Here is a 20,114-nt window from a genome sequence, read left to right on the forward strand (position 1 = left end):
AGAGCAATGATGAGTAGGAAATTTGTTAAGATTCTAAAAGAGTCCAAAAAAAGAAAATTGAGAAATCGTATAAAACACTAATATATATTAGTATAGACGAATTTCAAGATTGAACAAATCATTAACAATCTTCAATTAATAAAATGATACAATATATACTCAATAATAAATATTCATTGCAAACAAAAAAGGAAAGGAGAAAAATTAATTGAGAAAGAATTGTAAAATCGTATTAATAAGGATATAATAGATACAGATTGCAGACAAATATCTCATAAAAAAATCTCCAATTATTAAAGCAGCATCAACGCGATAATAATAAAAGTAACAGTAACCATGACGCTATTTTTTTCAATAATTGAAAATAAAAGAAAAAATTCATTTTAATTGTAAATAAAATTTTTACGAGAAAAATTCTAAAAATTCTACGACGGTAAGATTGCTATAGATACGGATCTCGGTCTCACAAGATAGATCATCAATAATCTCCAATTAAAACGATGGCCTCGACAATGATAATAACAACGATAACAGCATTAGACACGATACTTTACAATCAATGAGGAACGAGTGGAAAAAGAAGAAGCGGATAGTGTAGGATGAAGAAGCAAGAGAGAGAGAGAGAGAGAGAGAGAGAGAGAGAGAGAGAGAAATGGAGTAGGACGTGAGGATAGGGTTCAGGGAGATCCTCGTTAACGATACAGCGTTATCGGACGAGAAATCGGTCGATCGTTACAGCAGATTCAGCGCGGTTGGAGCGTCTAAGACGTAGAAATTAGAATGTATTCATCAAGCGGCGGAATTTTAACGGGCCCGCAATATTAATTAGCGATAGAAGGCCGATCGTCAAGAAAACGAGGCAAGAGGGTTCCCCCTCTACCGAAACCTCTACTGAAACCTTATTAATCCCATCGCGCCGAATAGCCTCGTCGAATCCGTCGAGTCGCGAGTGGCTAATTAGTAATTAGCGTACGCGAGCGATAACCGATCGACCGACGCGGAAGCGATGACGATCGATCGATCATTCGTCGCGTTTCTCATTTTCGAAATTCGGTTATCGAATGTTAAATTATGGATTCATTAATCTCGTTACATGTGTCATTATGTTCTTAATTTTACTTGTAAAAATAAATCCATGTTTGCGAGTTTATAAAAAATTATTATATTAAAAAATTATATTATAAAATGTTTAAAAATACTTTAATATTTTTCAAAATATATATCCTAAAGTGACGCACCTTCAAATAATTTTTCCCATGTAAAATTTCACGAATTTATGAGAGAGACTAAAAAATTCCATAAAACATAAATGTATACTTTCTTGCCTCTCTCTCGCTATTGAAGTGATCGAGAGAGAAATCAGTTGACGGGCGCAAGAATGGCGATGGTGCGAGCTTCTCCTCTCTTCAACGAGCAGGTAGAGCACCGTGTTTGGCATCGATAGGTGGGATACATCGAGGACGACGTCGCGGCCACGTCAATCGATACCGGCCGTTCGATAGCCGAGGGCGAGGGCCCATCTCCTCCCCCTCCTCCCCCTCCTGCAGCGCGTACTTCCATCCGCGCATAATCATCGGCAATAAATCTCGGGTTGCATAAGTGTAACGAGAGATACCGGATCGCAACGCACACAGCCCGAAGCGCATCGTCGAAGCGGCCGGCGATGCAACCCGACGCGCGATGCAACTCGTGCACCAGGAATCGTGAGAGAACGCGGGGAAAGTCGACCAATGCAGGGAAGAGGAGGACAAAAATCTTTTATCTGATCCTCTTTTGTGCTTTAAGTTCGCTCGGTAGAAGAACGTTGACCTCAACTTAAATTCGAAGCGCAATGTGTCGAAAAAAATATAAATTTTACGTGTATAAAATTTCGAAAACCTCCAATATAAAATGCCAAAGTTGTCATTTTTAAAATAGAAAAATGTGATCTCTTCAGTCTAGATGACGTTAATTAATAATAACGAGGAATCCTACTTTTGTAAAAAATTTCGAAAACCTCGAATATAAAATGCAAAAGTCGTCATTTTTAAAATAGAAAAATGTGATCTCTTCAATAGATAACGATAATTAATAATGACGAGGAATCCTATTTTTGTAAAAAATCCTTAATCTCTCAGAAGACGATGTTGCTGAAAGAATTTCGGAGATTTTTCGAATTTTTTTCGAAAATATTTCGCGAAAGGAGAGGATGAATTCTCGATACTTTTCAGAGTTTCGCGCGATTATGCACGCGCGGGGTGCAATTAGGAGCACGCCAGGATACGCGTCGTTAACGGGTGTCTGAATAGAAACAATCGGGCAGACGCACAATGGAGGGAGCCACAACGGACCCGCCACTTAACCGAGCGAACTATACCGCGCTTGAGAACGCTTACTATCTATGATGCTATAAAGTGCACGTGATAACGAACGCGAATCATGCGCTTCCACTAATCCCACGTCTAATCGCGACTTTAATTTTTTTTCACCTCGACGAGCAATTGAATATATGTATAATAGAGTCAACAAGATCTATAAAATATGATAATTGCATCAAAATATTATTGTAATTAATTATTATTTCTTGCGAGATTTTATAATTAAGATTGCCAATAAATATAATTATTGATCTGAAATTTATCATTTCTGATATTCGTAAATTGATTTCAGATATTTGTTGTTATTTTTAGAAAGTATAAAAAATAGCGCGACTTATAAATATCAGGGATTAAAAAATTACATAATCAAAAATATATATTTTATTTTAATTAAAAAATATTTATTTACCGATTAATTGTTTTATTATATTTATTTGTTTTACTTATTATCTTTCCATTATTACTTATTTGAAGGTGGCCTGGGTAAGATTCGTATACTGATGTCGCAAAAAAAATCCAACCATCTTTCCAAATAATCTACGTTAACGCAATCAACCGCGAATTGTCAATCCACTAAACTGTGCGCTAAAGTAAGCGAGAGCATTAACGTAACTATCGGTGACACGCTTGTTATCGTATGAAAATCACATGAAACTGCGAGCGACTGGAAAAGTTGCGGCGAGCTATCAGCTGTAAGTGCAAGCGCGCGCGCGCGCGCGGATGTTTTAATGCGTTGCAAATCGACAGATATCACCATCGCCGACATAAAGTTTATCGCAAGGCTAACGACAAATCGTAATCTGCACCGCATACCAACTTGGTATATCGCCGATAGAGAGACGAGCTAAGAAAGAGAGAGCGGGAGGAGGGATCGGTTTATTGTTCTGGGGCAAGCCCCGCTGGAACGCGTTATGAAGATAAAGGCAAAATGCAAGCGATATATAAGAGGTTGTAAGATAAACAAACGTGAAAAAGGAGAAGCGAAAAGTGAAAAAAAATCGCGAGATACCAAGAATTGTATTGTGCAACTAATAATTTCTCTCTGTGAAAAGTGATCAAAGTATCCAGTTATTCGGAATAATTACAAGTTAAAAGTAATGTACTTATATTTTAAAATAATATTCACAATTTAGAAAAAACTATAAAATTTAAACTATTTCAAAATTACAAATTTTCCGGATTATTTAAAATTTAATATTATAATTATATTTTAATTCAGTAGTTTAATTTCTTACGGAGTTAAAAGCTTGCATCTAAACTTATTTAAATCTTAAATTTCGGATATTTACAAAATAATTATCTCGCTATTAAAATAATTTATAAATATTCATTAAACTACTTTTTCATACTTCAATTGCAGAAAACGTTGATATTATTTAACTTGTGTAATTTTTAAATATTTATTTACTTGCTACAAGGTTTTCTTTAAATCTCTCAGTAATTAAGAGATTTAAAAATCACGATTCTCGTGAATTGTTCGCCATTTATAGATAATTTAAATCCTTTCCGACGCATTTACGGATGGATCGTTAAAGCTACCGTCAACGGGTGTTGTTTAACGCTCTAATCTATGCCACTCGCATAATGAATAACAATCATTTTCCGGTGGACATCGAAAGCGGACGTCCATTAGTCGCGAAATAATGAAGTTTAGTTGTTAACAGTCAGTGACGTTTCAACAAAAATATACAATACTCACTGGTTTCAGTGTTAAAGACATCCTTAGCGATAGAATCTAAATTCCTGACTGTCATACTTGATTTTCAACTTACCTGGAACATAAAAAATACAAATTTGATTACAACAAATCATTAACAGACAAACAATATATTTTATTATTTTAAATATACATAAATGCAAATTTTTTTTCTTCTTTTTTAAATTTGAAATTTCTTATAATCAATTACAATTTAATTAATTTTGTGGGCCGCAAGATTCTTAGAAACAGCTGACAAGAATCGAATGTTTGACATCGCGCCAGAATAATTAGACGCTCTGACGTGCAGCTAAGCTGCATGATTTTTTACGTTTCTATCGCTGTTTTCAAATGTTCCGATTATCAAGTGTTCTACGAAACAAGGCAAAGTTTGAAGCGATAAATATTACGGCTGATATGCATGCTGACCCAGAGGATCGTTAATTATCACTCGGCGAGCATCGATAAGCATCGACGGCGCGATGGCGCATTTGGTATCACAGGCATATTTTTAATGGCGTTGCGCCTGTTTATTCCACCGATCAGAAGTCGCAAATAACATGCGGGTGCCTGCCTGCGCTTTTGTTATCATTATCGATCCCGCCGACGACAACCTCCTCCTGAAGAATCGGAAACTGTCTCCGAAATCTTCGATATTCGAATCAATCAATTCATCGAGAAAAATCGCGATCAAACACCCACATATAATATTCACAGTAATAATCAAATTTACTGATAAATTCTAAGAGAAAAGAAAAATATTCTCCTATTGTACTTATTTTTTAAATATAAAATAAAATATTTACGAGGAAATTCTTGGTTCCAAAAAGATGTTAGTTACTTGTATTCGTTCTACAGCATGTAACATGGTATTTCATTTTTTATAAATAATTTCGCTCCACTGGATGGATTAATTTTCATTGTACCGAGTGTCGCGAGATTCTCGATTCCGACTAAACGCGCAAACATGCGTCTTTAGCGGCGAAAGGGTTAATAAATCCCACGAGCGACTCGTAACTCTCTCGCCGGGCTATAACTCGAAATAGTTGGCGTGGCTTATCCGACGCAGATCGGTCGCTATTACACGATGCGCCATGGCGCATATTACGAGAAGCACTTCGATCGTCTTATAATTACGTAAGCGCGAATTAAAATTTATTTTAGCAAGAGCATTCGAGACATTCGAGCTCGTCATATTTTATATAATCTCTCTCGTGAAAAGAATATATATATATTTTACCAATGTCAAATTTTATCAAAAAAAGAAAAAAATTTTATATAATAAATCATTAAAATTTTTTGTGATAGTTGCAAGTATAAATTTTTAGTAATAAAGCAAAATATAACATTTATTAATAATAAAACATATATGTAAAATAAATTAATGTTAATTAAAATCGGAGATTAAAGACGACTCTCTTCTGTAATTTAGAAAATAAAGTGTATTGCATTTTTTTACATATTTGAAGTATCACGCTAATAATGTAAAAAAATACGCAAGAAGTAAGGGACGAAGAGAGATTTCACAACGTGTAACCGCGGCTCGACGAGTCGCACCTGTTGCAGAGAGCGAGGCGGTCGGGGACTTCGGCGATCGATTATTTAGCAACAAGCCGCAGAAATTGGAAGGTTAATTTCGCCCGCTTGTTTACGCTCGTTCGCGATAATTTTGTCCCCACATCCTCGTCTCTACCTCCCCCGCTCTCTCTTCTCCTTTTCTTTCTCTCTTTCTCTTTCTCACCATTTATGGTGAAAAGTTCTAAGATGCAACTCTTGAGATATTGATAGAAAAGAAAAATATGTAACAAATAAAATTTTGTGTAATAAGAGTAAATCGAAAAGATAAGTCATGTGACAATAAGTTCTTTAAATAAAACAATAAGGCTCTGTTTTTCTTCTTCAAAATTAATCGCGCGATTTGCATATAATTATTATCATCTTTAATCAACTTTAAATTTGATCATTGACATCGCTCTTCTTCCGTGGCAGGAAACGCGACGCGATGCGAACCTGAATCTCACGCTGGCGGGGGGAGGCTCCACGTATCGGAAACCCATGAGAAGGAAAGAATCCGTAGGAAAGTCATCCGGCGGTGTCCGATGGGACCGTCCGATATCGCGACGAAGCTCGGCATATAAAACTACACAGCTATCTTCGCAATCTGACGCCGCACGAACCAGTTTTCGGTGCGCGGGACCGGATCTTCCCGCCAAGAGAGGATCCGGCTAAGAAAACCTTCTCCCTTTATCTCCCTCCCACCTCCGCCCCTTCTTTCACTTTCCCCCTTTCGCGTCTTATATTACTTTTCGCATAAAATAAACTTTTGATTTTATCTCCTCTGAGAGATTTCGTCATTTTTTTGCATTCTACATATGTGTCCATATATTATATACATGAATGTTTTTATTATTTTAAACGTAGAGCCTTTAAAAGTAGATTTACATGTATTTAAGGATTTTCAGGTTAGAGAAAACTAGCTTTTTTCCCTATTTATATGTCCTTCCATAAATGTATCTTTCTCCGTTTGCATCTTTCTCTTCCGTGCTCACTTCAAGAGCGCAGAAATGTCTGCAAATCGGCGCCGCCAATCGACCGATCGCCAGGAGAAAGCGAATCGTGCGCGTTCCTCGATCGAAAGTCGAGGAATTACGGGATATCTTTAATTGAGAAAAATCCTGCCGGTACAAGCTGCCACATCTTTGCTCGCGGTTCAACTTAAACAATGGAAATAAATCTATGAAACATTCCTATATCGATATTTAATCGAATAATTTATGTTGATTATTATTTCAATCTTATTTTATTGCGCACTTTTCTGTATTATTTTAACTTTATTTATCTCCTACGATCAATTTCCAATTATTACCTATATTTAATTTTCTTATCGATTTTGATCGGACTTTATCCGAGATCGGGCGAATTTTCAACTTGACCAAGGGAAATAAATCTACGAAACATTCCTACATCGATATTTAATCGCATAATTTAATTACATAAAATGTTGATTATTATTTCAATCTTATTTTATTGCGCACTTTTCTGTATTATTTTAACTTTATTTATCTCCTACGATCAATTTCCAATTATTACGTATACTTAATTTCCTTATCGATTTTGATCGGACTTTATCCGAGATCGGGCGAATTTTCAACTTGAACAAGGGAAATAAATCTACGAAACATTCCTGTATCGATATTTAATCGCATAATTTAATTACATAAAATGTTGATTATTATTTCAATCTTATTTTATTGCGCACTTTTTTGTATTATTTTAACTTTATCTCTTACGATCAATTTCCAATTATTATCTGTACTTAATTTCCTTATCGATTTTGATCGGACTTTATCCGAGATCGGGTGAATTTTACGTTAATTTGGACCTGGTCTTTTTCCATCAGGCTAGAAGATGACCGATGGACGAAGCCGATGTCGATAACGTGGTTATCGAGTGATCTGGGGGCGTCTGAATGTTATCGCGACGATGATAAGCGGCCACCGTGATATGCTAGTAATCTCATCTGACCCACAGGGTCCTCTTCTACATCTCGACTGTTTATCTGCTCCGGCATTCTCTCCCGACAATGCGTAATTCATTATTTATTCTCGTTGCGAGCCGTGTTGACTATCGTCTATTGAAAAATCACCGCGGATGAAGCTATCATCTTGAATCATATCCACAAAAGTCAAAGTTGAAATTTCCACTTGATAAAAGGAATCTATTTCTGCTGTCATCTCTTTTTATCTTATATTCGTTTCGGATCGTAGTTTGTCTTTCATAAATATTGTTTTTATTAATCTCAATTAGATATATTTAATGCAGTTTATACTTTTAATTTTTTCTTGTTTCATTTAAACACATTCCTACCATTTATTTTTTGTCTATCACCTTCCTAATTCCGATGTTTCTTTTTTATTTTTTATTCTACTGCAATTTTAATTTCTATTTTCCGGAATTATTTATTATTGCGCCGGAATCTTCACAATTAGCAATTGATAATTTCTATTGATTGACTGCATCTTCGTCGCGACTGCACCTCGGGGTGCGTCGCTTATCGTCTCGTTTCCGCATTTAATCGTGCAATGTGTTTTCGAGACTCTGGACCGACCAAGCGTAGTTGCATTAGCCGAGATAAGGAATCGAGTAAGAGGAAAAAAAATCATTCGATATCCCGCTATCGATCGAGGCATCGCGCTCTATGTGAACTTCGAGTTTTCGAAGCGATAAACTTCGTATCGCGACAGAAAAAAAACAGAAGAAGGAAAGAGATAAAGATGGAGAATAAGAGGGAGAGAAAGAAAGAATAGATTGCATTGAAAATTCTCAAATTTCCTATCTACGACTCTCAAATCTACATCTCCACATCTCTAAAACGCGGCTAATCTCTAACTTCAAATAAAAAGCAATCTATACGATAATTAAATATTATATAAATTTAAATGTGTACAAGATCTTCTATAATTTAATGTTAATTAATATTAATTTATGTAAATTTTATAATAAATAAATAATAATTTATGTTAATTTTAGTCAGAATTTTTCTTCAAAAAAGAAAAAAAAAATATTAAAGTATATCTGTACAAGGTATTTTCATATGAAATTGCGGGATTACATTGACGTCTCGTCAAGATCGATACAAGTGCATCGCACGAAATTTTCATTGAAGCGAGATCGAGATGAAATCCGATCGCGAGCGGCGCCAAGGACGGGGATCGAGTTTCCGGTCGAGCGGAGGCGCTCTCTTCATCGTCGACCACCCTCGATTGCCGGTTTCTCGCGGCTCGCGCGTCTCGATCATCCTCCACGTCGTTGTCAACGACCAATCTCGCGCCGATCGTTATCACGCCCGCATGCCTTGTAATTTACACCCAGGTGGACGATGGTCGACGGGGAGACTTATCTCCTTCCAAAGCAGGATGTCCGTAAAAAGAAGAAAAGGAAATCAAATTGACATTAAACGCGATTTCAATGGAGAGTAGAAAGGATATTTATTTTATATCTCTCATATTTGAGTTGTAAATACAGGGTATCAGGGCAATCTCTTCCCAAAAAAACTCTTGTAGCTTACCTCGAGAGCTTTTCAAAACACTATAATAAAGTATTTTTTCATCGAGTACTTTTCGAGTTATGAGGCTTGAAATAATCTCTTAATTTTACATAAACCACAAAATATCTAGTAAAATATTCATTTTTCGATTATCTTACCTTAATACTTTTATGTACAAAATAGTGAGAGGAATCAATTGGTGTAAAGAAAACATATAATTGTTTCGAAAAAAATAAATAAAAATGAAAAAAAAAATTATAAATATAAAAAAAATTGAATATTTTACTAGATATTTTATGGTTTATGTAAAAATTAAGAGATTATTTCAAGCCTCATAACTCGATGAAAAAATACTTTATTATAGTGTTTTGAAAAGGTCTCGAGGCAAGCTACAAGAGCTTTTTTTTTGGGAAGAGATTGCCCTGACACCCTGTATATTGTATGCATATCATCACGTACGAGGAAAAATTCGTGTCGAAAATTCACACGCAACGGCATCGCTACGCACTTCATTTATGAGCGTTATTTTAAGCGGTAAACACGCTCCGACTGCTTTTTAGACATCGAAGCGTGGCGCTCGTTCCCAATTAATTGATCTGCTTCGATGGCCAGCCCGCTACCGAGATCATATCGTTGCATAGAGCGAACTTCCTATACATCGATTAAAAGAGATAGATAGATAAATAGAGAGAAATTTATTGTAGCCTCAGAAAAATTTCCAATACAACATATATATTTAACAAAGCTCTATAAATAATAAGAAATGACAATGAAATTAAGCAATCATAAAACAACGAGAGATCAAAAATGCCCCGAATTTGGCAAATTTTGATATTATTTAAAAATAAAAACGAAGATAGGAATCCATTGAAAACAATGGAAATATGATAATGAACGAAAAAGGAAGTGAAAAAACGGAAGGGAAGAAATGATAACAAAGAAGAGATAAAGGAAGATAAGGCACGTGATAAGATAATTAGATATAGAGTAAAAAAAGCAGCAAGAAGTGAAATAAGTAAAAGTAAAATATGAGGGAATAGAGAGAAACAACAAAGGAAAAGATTAAAAAAAAAGATAAAAGAACAAAGAGAATAGCAGAGAGGGGTGGCAGAAAGAAAAATGATAGAGGGGTAACGGTAACGCGATGTTCGCGTTTATTATCGCGACATTCCGCGTGATTATCCCGCGTGCGAAAGCGTTATCGCGCCCAATCGATCGCAGATCGATATCTTGACCGGTCGGGCCGGTTATCGCGCCGTCGTTGTTATCGCGATCGATAAACGGAAGTGCATGCAATGCGACGTGACACGTTGCACCGGGTCTCCCTTTCTCTCTCTCTCTTTTTTTTCCTTCGTTATCGATCTCGAATTTACCTCGCGTGCATCTCAATCGGGAAATTGCGCGATGGCGCTAAATTAAAAAAATTCCACTGCAAAATAAAATTGATCATGACAATTTAGATTCAACGTTATTATATTTCATTATTATGCGATTTATAATATTCGCGATATCTAATAACGTTGAATCTGAAATGTCATTATCAATCTTATTTTGCAGTGGAATTTTTTAAATATTTTTTAACATTTTTTTAACTAATGTATTTTTTAAATATGCGTATACAAGAAATTTTTTGCAAATATTATAATTCGCATAGCGTAATAATAATGAAATAATGTCGGATCTAAAATATCATTATCAATTTTATTTTGCAATGGAATTTTTTAATATTTTCTAATATTTTAATACTTTTTTAACTGATGTATTTTTTAAATACGCGTATACAAGAAATTTTCTGCGAATATTATAATTCGCACAGCATAATAATAGTGAAATAATGTCGAATCTAAAATGTCATTATCAATTATAAATATTGTATTACGCAAAAAATTTTTTATACCAGTAAAATTTAAATGTGAAAAATTATGCTTAGATCGCTCATTAAAATACGTTTTTTTTTTTCGATCGCGGAAAAATCAAGAAATAAAACGAGGGCTCGCGCGTGTCAGACTCTGACACTCTGTAATACAGTCACAATTCATCCTGCCGAGGGTGCAAAGGGTTAATTCCGGTGAATAAAGTTGCCAGCCGCCCCCTGTGGCGGGGTGTCAGGTGGAGAGTGGCGTGTTACGTGCCAAGACACACGAGGAAGAGGGGTGGGAAACGTATAAAAGCGATCCCGGTGGCTCCTCGTACCCGGTGGCGACCGGCCAACCGAGAGGAGGGGACCGAGCAGGGAAGTCAGAGGGTTAAGCCGAAACGAGTGGCGGAAGTAGGGGTTGGAAAACTAACGCGGGTCAATGGAGCGGCAGTCGCGTGCCCCGCATCCCCCATCGGACGCGGTTTACGGGGCTCGAAACCTACTATCACGCCTTCTCCGAAGTGCACCTATCGAGAAACCCGACGCAATTTTCCGTTCTCCTTTGAAAGAAAATGTAAAGTCCGAGTCAACCATATATTTATCACAATATTATAAATCTATTCGATTTGTTATTTAATCGTGTATTTATCATCGGCAAGAATTATATTTCTAAATTTTTTTATGTGTGTACGTAATTAATTAATTAATTATATAAACTACATTATTAAATTATTTAGTTTTGATAGATGTATTTTATATATTTTTTGCATCTTATTATATACGTTACTCTTGCACGTTATTAACGAGTATTATACATATACATAATTTTTATAAAATATGCAAATATTACTCGACTATCTTCAAAGAGAGCCAAACTTCAGAGTTTGATATACTGATGTACCGATAACGAAACTTCATCCTTCGAGATTAACTGGACTTTTTTATTTAAATAGATTTCAGTTTGAAGAATTAATTAGAAACACACATCCACGCACACATACACATTCAATGTTGAAGATTAAAATCCCGGGACAAATTCTCGCCTTTGATTAAGAAAAAGGCATGTATAATAATAATAATAATAATAATAATAATAATAATAATAATAATAATAATTATTATTATTATTATTATTATTATTATTATTATTATTATTATTATTATTATTATTATTGGGTGATACTGTGGTTATATTATTGCGATCTTTCTCTTCTTTTACCTATCATTATCTACCTCTCTTTCCATGCAGCTTTTCGAAGGGCTGTGTCGCCAAGTGGCGCGAAAATATGAGTCGGTTGGGCGAAATGGCGTCGGCGGTGTCGACGAATACGAACGTAGGTAGGTAGGTACGTAGGTACGGGTAGCCGAAGCAAGCAAACCGGCGGGCCGATAAGAGCGGCGGCGAGGCGTTATCGCGATCGCCGCGCGGCCACGTCGCGCGATAACGATAACAAACTCCCCCGCACCTTTCCCGCCGCGGCTCACCCATCCTACCCCCGAAGTGTGTGTTCCGCGCGTTTGTGTAGTCGTGTGCGAAGAGGACGAGAAGTGACTCGTTGCTTGCCGCCCTCACCGACCTCGAGCATCGACGCTGAGGTACCTCAATTCGCGCATTTTTTATGCGATTCGAGACGGATAAATCGAAGAATGATTAAAATGACAGCCACGCATGTGGCTCTTATTTGTTTAGATTTATTCAATTATTTATTGCATTAATTAATGCTTTTTTAAATATGGAGATATTTCTTTTATTTTATTTAATCCTTTTTTTCTTGTGGTCCTCCTATGGAAATCTTTCATGTGGAAAAGTTGTGTCAAGATACTGCAATAATGTATTAAAATGTAGTCTATTCTTAATTTTACAATTGAGATAAATCTGTAAGGAAGACAAGTCACAATTGCATGCGTAGGAGGAGCAATTGACGGTAAATGATTCATTCGGATGAATCATTTGAAAAAATTATCCTCTTCTCGCTGCACATTTTATTTTCCACTTGATTTCTTAGATGAAAAATATCAAACGACATCCTAAAACATTTCCATCGCCTTTTCGATATTTCAGTTTCGATAATTCCGATGCGATTAGCGCCAAATTTACGATGCCACCAATAAACATACGAAATGCGAGCCTCCTAGAGCCGCTGCGATTTATCGAGTCCAGGCGACTTTTTCCTCGCCATCTTGATAATCCCCTCTCGGCAACAGCATCCATCGAAAGAGCGGCCGGGCAATCTTCAAAATGACGACGCACCACACTTCGTAGCACACACGTACACATATATATACTTGTCCCATCCGTATATGCGGGAGTTAGTCGAGGGTTGGCGAGGGGAGGGGGGAAGGAGGGGAGGGTTGTCCGCCGCCGCGGTCGGCCGACGGTGTTATCGCGTCGGCCCAGATTGAATATATTTCATATGTTTTCATAACTACCGCGCGCTACGTCGTCCCGCTATCTGCTACCTACCCTCGGTCCCCCATCCCGCCCCACCCCCCGGTTCCCGCGGAAGGGTGACGGCGGTCGCCGAGGGGCGGAAGGTTGGAAGAAGGAAAACGGAGGACGCGGAACCTCTCGGCGAGCGAGAGAGGAGACGGCGGAGGGAATGGATGTCTACACCGTGTGCAGGGGTTGCGGCTTCGAGGGGGATGAAGGGGGACGCGGAAGGCCGGGGTGAGTCGGGGGCGGCCACGGGAAATCAAGCGTGAGGAGATACCGGTTGACTGATGTGCGCCTTTCTGTTGTAAAACGATAAAGGCGCCATGGCATTGGTCGTGGAGGGGTCAAGGGTTTCCGATAGCCACCCCTCCCCTCTGCCATCCCTTCGCTTCTCACTCGCGGGTGTTCGCTTCATCTCTTTCCTCGTCGTCTCGACGCGCGAGAGGCACAGAAAAATAGACGGCGGATCGGATCGGGATATTCGGTTTGCGATCTCTCTCTCTCTCTCTTTCTCTCTCTCTCTGGACCACACGTGGCTCTTAATCTTATCTACGAGTTATCGCGTTAGAGTGGAATTTTTATTCAAAATTAAAATTGCAAGACAAAAAAGACCCTTCGGCTTTTGAATTTTTTAGATAATTCTTCGGACGTGGTAATCGCTTTAATAATCGATCGTGAGAATTTGGATAATATAATGCTGATAAAATTGAATGAAAGAGACTTTCACTGTGTCTGCTCATTTGCATGTCTACGAGTTTGATTCACGAGCAAATCTTCGTTTTAAATCGCGGATATTAATTTCGCGTCGCGTCGGAGGCTGCGCGCTGACGTGGACCAGCTCCTTATCTAATATCTATCGACTTCTAGAACGTCGCGCGTTATCCTAACTGACGCGGAAGAGATACACGGATGATTTTCGAGGAAAGCGGTGCGGAGCAAAGCCGAAAGCGGAGCTGTGCAAAATCGAGCCGAAAGCGATAAATGTAGATGAAAGTAGCTGCGAAAGAAATTGTTGAAGAGTAAAGATACTATTTCAATCAAAGTCTTATCTTGTTCTAACAAAATCTATATAAGAATTTTCATTCGTGATCGAATTAAAAGTCACATTGTCTCGCCTATCTATCATCAAAAACTCAATATTAAATTGAGTAAAATTAAATGTGTCAATTTTTATCTCAAATTTTTTTATATAAATTTAAATTTATATAAATTTTATATAATTATTTTATTTTATATATTATAACAGTTTAATTTTATTAAATTTATATTAATATTATTAAAAATATTTATATTATATTATTTATATTATTAATATAAATAATATAATAATATAAATAATATAATAATATTAATTAAATATATTAATATTATTAAAAATATTAATATTATTAAATTAAATTACAAAAATCATTAACGCAGCTCTTAAGCGTGCTACCGAGTCGAGGAACAATCTATAACGCTAATTAATTAAATTAATACTGGAAACAAATTACCCTCGCGCGAAGCATTCATTATCGCGAATGTCCCAGGGAAGATTTCAGAATTGTCGCTTGGAAATCGCGATATAATTTCTCGGATCTGATAAACGCACCATCATGATGCACGTGAGAAATTAAAAATAGCGGAAGCAGACCATGTGCTCGTAATTCGCAATCAGCCGGCGAGTTATTAAGGCGCGAGTCACTTCGTTACCAGGGGCGAGGATAATTTTATCAAAAGACAAAGTCACGCACGCCTTTGGTGCGGGCGTCCTTCGCGATAATTCGTCGATATAGCCCGGGCCTTGAGGCCCCCCCGGGTCCTTCGGTCCTCTTCCGTTCCACATTCTTCTGCGTCGCAAGCAACGCCAAATCCCGCATTTTAATTTTCGAGATAACGAGACAGAATGATATCAAATTAAAGTCTTCATTTTTGTCGTAATATTTTTCTTTCGTTTTTATTTTACATCTTTAATAATTTTAATTTAATTGTAACTTTGTAATTTTATTGTAATTGTTTAGTCGAAAAGATTTTTAAGTCGAGTTTCAAGGAACCAAGTGAGATTCCGATTATCTGACAGTCTGACAAACATGGCAGCGACACTTTTAGATGCGCATGCAACGTGAGTGCATAATCAACGGGTGTGCATACGTGGCCTGTTATCGAACGCACGATCGGGCTATAAAGCCGGGCATTCATTCGATATCAGGGCAATACCAGCCGCGAGGTGATAAGCAGAATAGGTGAGAGAGAGAGAGAGAGAGAGAGAGAGAGAAAGAGAGAGAGAGAGAAGAGTATATAAGCGGGCCAGTCTTGACAGAGCGCGTTGCTTTTTGTCTACCGACGCCCCCCCTTCCTCCCTCTAATGATTTTCTATAATATATATCATCTATAAGAAGGATTTCTCGTAGATATTATGGACTTTGTGTATATTCATATTTTATCCACAGGACAGCAAATTCCATCCTAAAAATTCCTTCCTTCGATCATCATCTGATGGGGAGCTGGAAGACTTTACTTTCCGGAAAAGATTTCTTCTCGAAAGAATTATTCAAACATGACAACACTTGGCTTTGTGCATCGTGTAAGCTTACGAATATGTGTAAACCGCTTAAAAATCGAGCCGAAGGTGACCCGGCTCCTTCCTTGAATGTCGGTAGATTTCATTCGAAGGTCGCAAACACGGTCGGTCGGCAGGATATCTCTTCCTAATGAAATCTAAAATACTTTTGCGATCTATCGTGTAATTCGAGATATTTTTTAATTCTCCAACATTTTCTATTTTTTCTATTTTTCCTCTGTATTATTTTTTTATTATATCAATCATTTCATTTAATTTTAAATTTTTCTCATTTTAACTTTATTATCGTAATTTGCTAATATTGCTGCGTCACGTAATTTGACCGAGTTAACGTATTAATTGCATATCGCATAAATAATCGGCCAGCTTTCCTCGAGGTTTCGCGTGTAAGACGAACGTAATGGAGAGTCGACGTCTTTTGTGCAATTAATTAGCGTCATTAGTGCCATTGGTTGAACGTCCCGTCGTTAAGTTTCCCTTATTCTCACCTCAGTTTCTTCTTTCTTAGCATTTTTCTTTCCGCTTTCGCCAAAAATATGAAATTATCGATAAATAAATTAATAAAAATAGAAAAAATTATTTTCAAAAATTATATAATATTTCTAAAAATATATTGTCGCAAAATTAATCATTATATATGTGTGTATGTATATGTATGATATAGTGAATAGCATTTAAATATAAAAAGAGAAAAACAATATAATATTAAACTAACAGAGAAAATAATTTTTCTAAAATTAATAAATTTATACAAGATATATAAAATCGCAAAAATATTAAAAATAGTATTATTACGATAGCCTTGCTCTTTCACGTATTTGAAGAAAAGAGAAACATTTGAGTTCTTTTCTTTCCCAAGCCTTTTCGGAAGTGATTTAGAATTCTTGATAGAATACGTAGGCGTTCTAGGGACGAAGATCCGATGGGAGCGATAATTATTCGGGCCAAAGTGGCCGTGGAACGTTATAAAATTCGTTCGATCTGCTTATCAATGTTAAATACGACCGAAACGAATCTCGACACGAGTTTATTTGGAGTAATCTACCTTACCTCCCCCCGACCCATAATCCATCCCACTTCCCTTCCTCGGGCCCACCAGCGGTCCGCGGTATCGTTCCCAGCTCTTTTTCTCTCCTCGCGAGGCCCGCAGCAGATAAAGCACCTGCATTCTCGGCCAGAAGACGGCACTTCGAAACCCACGCTTCGTCGATAAAGCAACGGTTGCATTCCTCCCCTATCGTCCCCCTTTTCCTCAAGCGCCTCCACGACGCAAAGATAACTAATGCAACTCTTACACAGGGTGTCTCTTTCAGCCACAGATATCGGAAACCAACAAGAGTGTCGGTTGTCTCAATGACTCGAAATATCAATAATTATTAAGAGAAAAATATGATTCGAAATATAAATAATTATTAAGAGAAAAAAAATTATTCTTTATTATGAACAATACTGACAATTATCTGATAATTTTTTAGTGAGATTTGATAGTGACTTGCGTCTTTCTACTATTATACAATATTATTTATTTTTATCTACATTTTATGTTATATAATAAGCAACTAAAAAAAAAGATAAAAAAATTTTGTGCAAGATTGCAACTTTACACTATTGTTGATTTCTTGTAGAGAGCATCTATGACAAAGAAGAATTAATCCGGGACACCCTGTATGCAAGAAGTTCTAGCCAGCCTGTAATGGTAAGATTTTCGTGAATTAAGACTCAGAAAGACCCTATCGCAGCATCGGTGACAGCCTAAAGATAGAAGCCCATCGTAACGAAAGCATTACTTTTCGATGCGCCGCGATTAAAGCCATTACGAATCGTTTAGAATGTCCAGTATTCTAAAATCTCTGATGTCCGCATAAAGGATCTCGAGCTTTTAATCTTCCATCGCTCATGATAAAAATCAAAACAGACGGACTGTCCTAAAAATCTCGATCCTGAATAAATTTATTTCTTAATATATATATATAAATTTAACAATTTTCTTTTAAAATTTTTCTTTCCTTTACTAAATATCTAAAATAGATTTAAAAACTTTTGATTTGCGAATTTATATAAATTAATTTATAAATTAATACATAAAAGGAAAAAAATTATTTCTCTGACAAAACGTTATTTATATTCAAATCTCGATCGAAAAAAGAATTGTGTTTACAACTGTGAATTGAGACATCCTTACGTTATCTGTGCGTTTCTTACGTTTCTTTTCCCGGTTGTCCATTTAATTGATTAAATGATTAATAATTAAAATTCTCAGGATGGCCAAGTAAAGGGAAAGTGCGATGATCGTGTTCGACCTAATTTTAATTGGACCATTGGAACATTTTACGTTCGGTAATATGTGAGTGCGTGCGTGTGTGTGTGTGTGTGTGTGTGTATGCTGCGTACGATATAATGTTTCGATAGCGAGATTCGAGGGAATATAGAGAGAAGGACATGCAATCATGAAACGGGGTACTACCTTCGACGGAGGTCTTAGCGCACTTATCTTTACGAGAAGCGCACTGCGCCTGCTTTACTACAAACTTTTAAACTCGCATTTCTGATTCGCCAAATCACCGCCACCGAGAGAGAAAAAGATGAGGAGGAAAAATGAAAACAAATAAGGATAGAAAAGTAGATATCTAGAAGAAAAATTAATATAACAAAAATCCATTTGCGTTAGAATAATAATATAATAATAAAAACCTAAGAAGCAATAATGTAATAATAAAAATGTCGTTAATTTGTGTAGAATAAATCATTATTGTGTTTCCGAGATTTAAATTTAAAAAAATAATAAAATATTTATATATAACAATTATATTAAATATTATATTAAAACTATATATTTTAAAAACATTCAGTCTTTATTCAAAATTATCCTTATCTTTAATATCATTATCTTTCTTTTTATAATTAATATAGATCAAATTGGAGTTAGTGTATTATTTTTAGCATTCTTTTTCAAAAAAAGAAATTATGATAGTTGAAAAATATGTGTGTTAAACTTATTAAATTTTTCATAATTTTTAATTCTTTAAAATTAATTAATAGATAAAATCTGCATTTATATTGCTGACAATAATTTTACTGCAATAAATGCTAAAAATTAAAATCATAAAATTATAAAATTATGCGTAATAAATATTGACACACTTTGCAATAAAAATGAAAAAAATTTTAGATGTCAAAATTCGTAAAAAACGCGTATTGTGTCGCATAATTGCGGAAGCTATCGCCGCAATTATTAGCACGGATTTCTAGCCGGAGTTGGAAGGCATCGCATCGCATCGCGTCGATCGTCGGCAGCAACGCCGTGGTCGAATCTAATTAAATATAATTAGCCGCGATTTGCATAGATGTCCGATAGAGACCGGACGCGGTGATAAGCGCGATAACGGCCGTGCACGGCTGATACGAGGGACGATTATGGCTGCCTGGGTCTCTCTCGTTGTGCTCGAGCAGACATCGGCACGATCATCGCGAATTCTCTTTCTCTCTCTCTCTCTTTTTATCTCTGTCTCTGCCATTTTTTCTCGTTATCCTGATTCCCCTCCGGTCCTCCAATCCTCGACCTCTCTCTGTCTCTTATCGCTCTCGCGCCCGGCTTTGTCTTCGCTGGACCCCGAGAACTGGACCCTTCTCGCAGATCGTTCAAGAGTAATTCTTAATTAATGGGCGGGAAGAGTTTAACCCGCGATGGCAGATGTTTTCTAAGATATCAAAAATTAAATAAAAAAAATCGATTTCGAATTAATGATCAAATTGCATCGTCATGTAAATATTTTATGCAGCAAGCAGGGGGAAAAATTTTTCAAAGAATTTTTTTCTAAGCTTCCGTAATAGAATGTATATATTATTTAAATTTGATTCGAGTTGAGACAACTGGCTTCGATTAACATATCTAAATTCAATCAATTTAATTTATGCTAATTTAATTTACTTGTACTTTGTAATTCATATGCTTCCATTTAAACCTTAACACTTCCAATATCTTTATATTTTTCGAACATGTTAATTAGAGACGCTTCTCCGATCAAAATCATTTTCCATTTCAAATATTATAATTGAAAATTGAAAAAAAGGAAAGAGGGGGAGGGAAAGAGACGACGAAAGTTTATCCCATACACGTTTCCGCGGCGAACCTTTCCTCGCGATCTCGTCGCGATCGTCGCGT

The 20,114-nt window shown here is 36.4% G+C and overlaps 1 protein-coding gene across 7 annotated transcripts in view; it reads right to left on the reverse strand.

Moving 5' to 3' along the window:
- The window catches only part of Ush (Zinc finger protein ush), a 150,472-nt gene that overhangs the window by 89,823 nt on the left and 40,535 nt on the right, over positions 1 to 20,114 (reverse strand). The window contains exon 1 of one of the 7 annotated variants that reach the window (XM_083092900.1): positions 13,077 to 13,208. The exons of 3 other annotated variants lie outside the window; for them this stretch is intronic. In XM_083092900.1, the coding sequence (XP_082949026.1) occupies positions 13,077 to 13,170 (94 nt within the window). In that variant the 5' untranslated portion in view covers positions 13,171 to 13,208. Of the gene's footprint in view, positions 1 to 4,056; positions 4,129 to 13,076; positions 13,215 to 20,114 lie in introns of those variants that run through there. 3 more of the 7 variants (XM_083092901.1, XM_083092906.1, XM_083092909.1) reach the window with 3 other exon arrangements.

This window comes from Camponotus vicinus, unplaced genomic scaffold (genome assembly GCF_025532165.1).
Source record: "Camponotus vicinus isolate PSW18456_S1 unplaced genomic scaffold, iyCamVici1.0 SCAF_3, whole genome shotgun sequence".
In the NCBI taxonomy this organism is placed as follows: Eukaryota; Metazoa; Arthropoda; class Insecta; order Hymenoptera; family Formicidae; genus Camponotus; species Camponotus vicinus.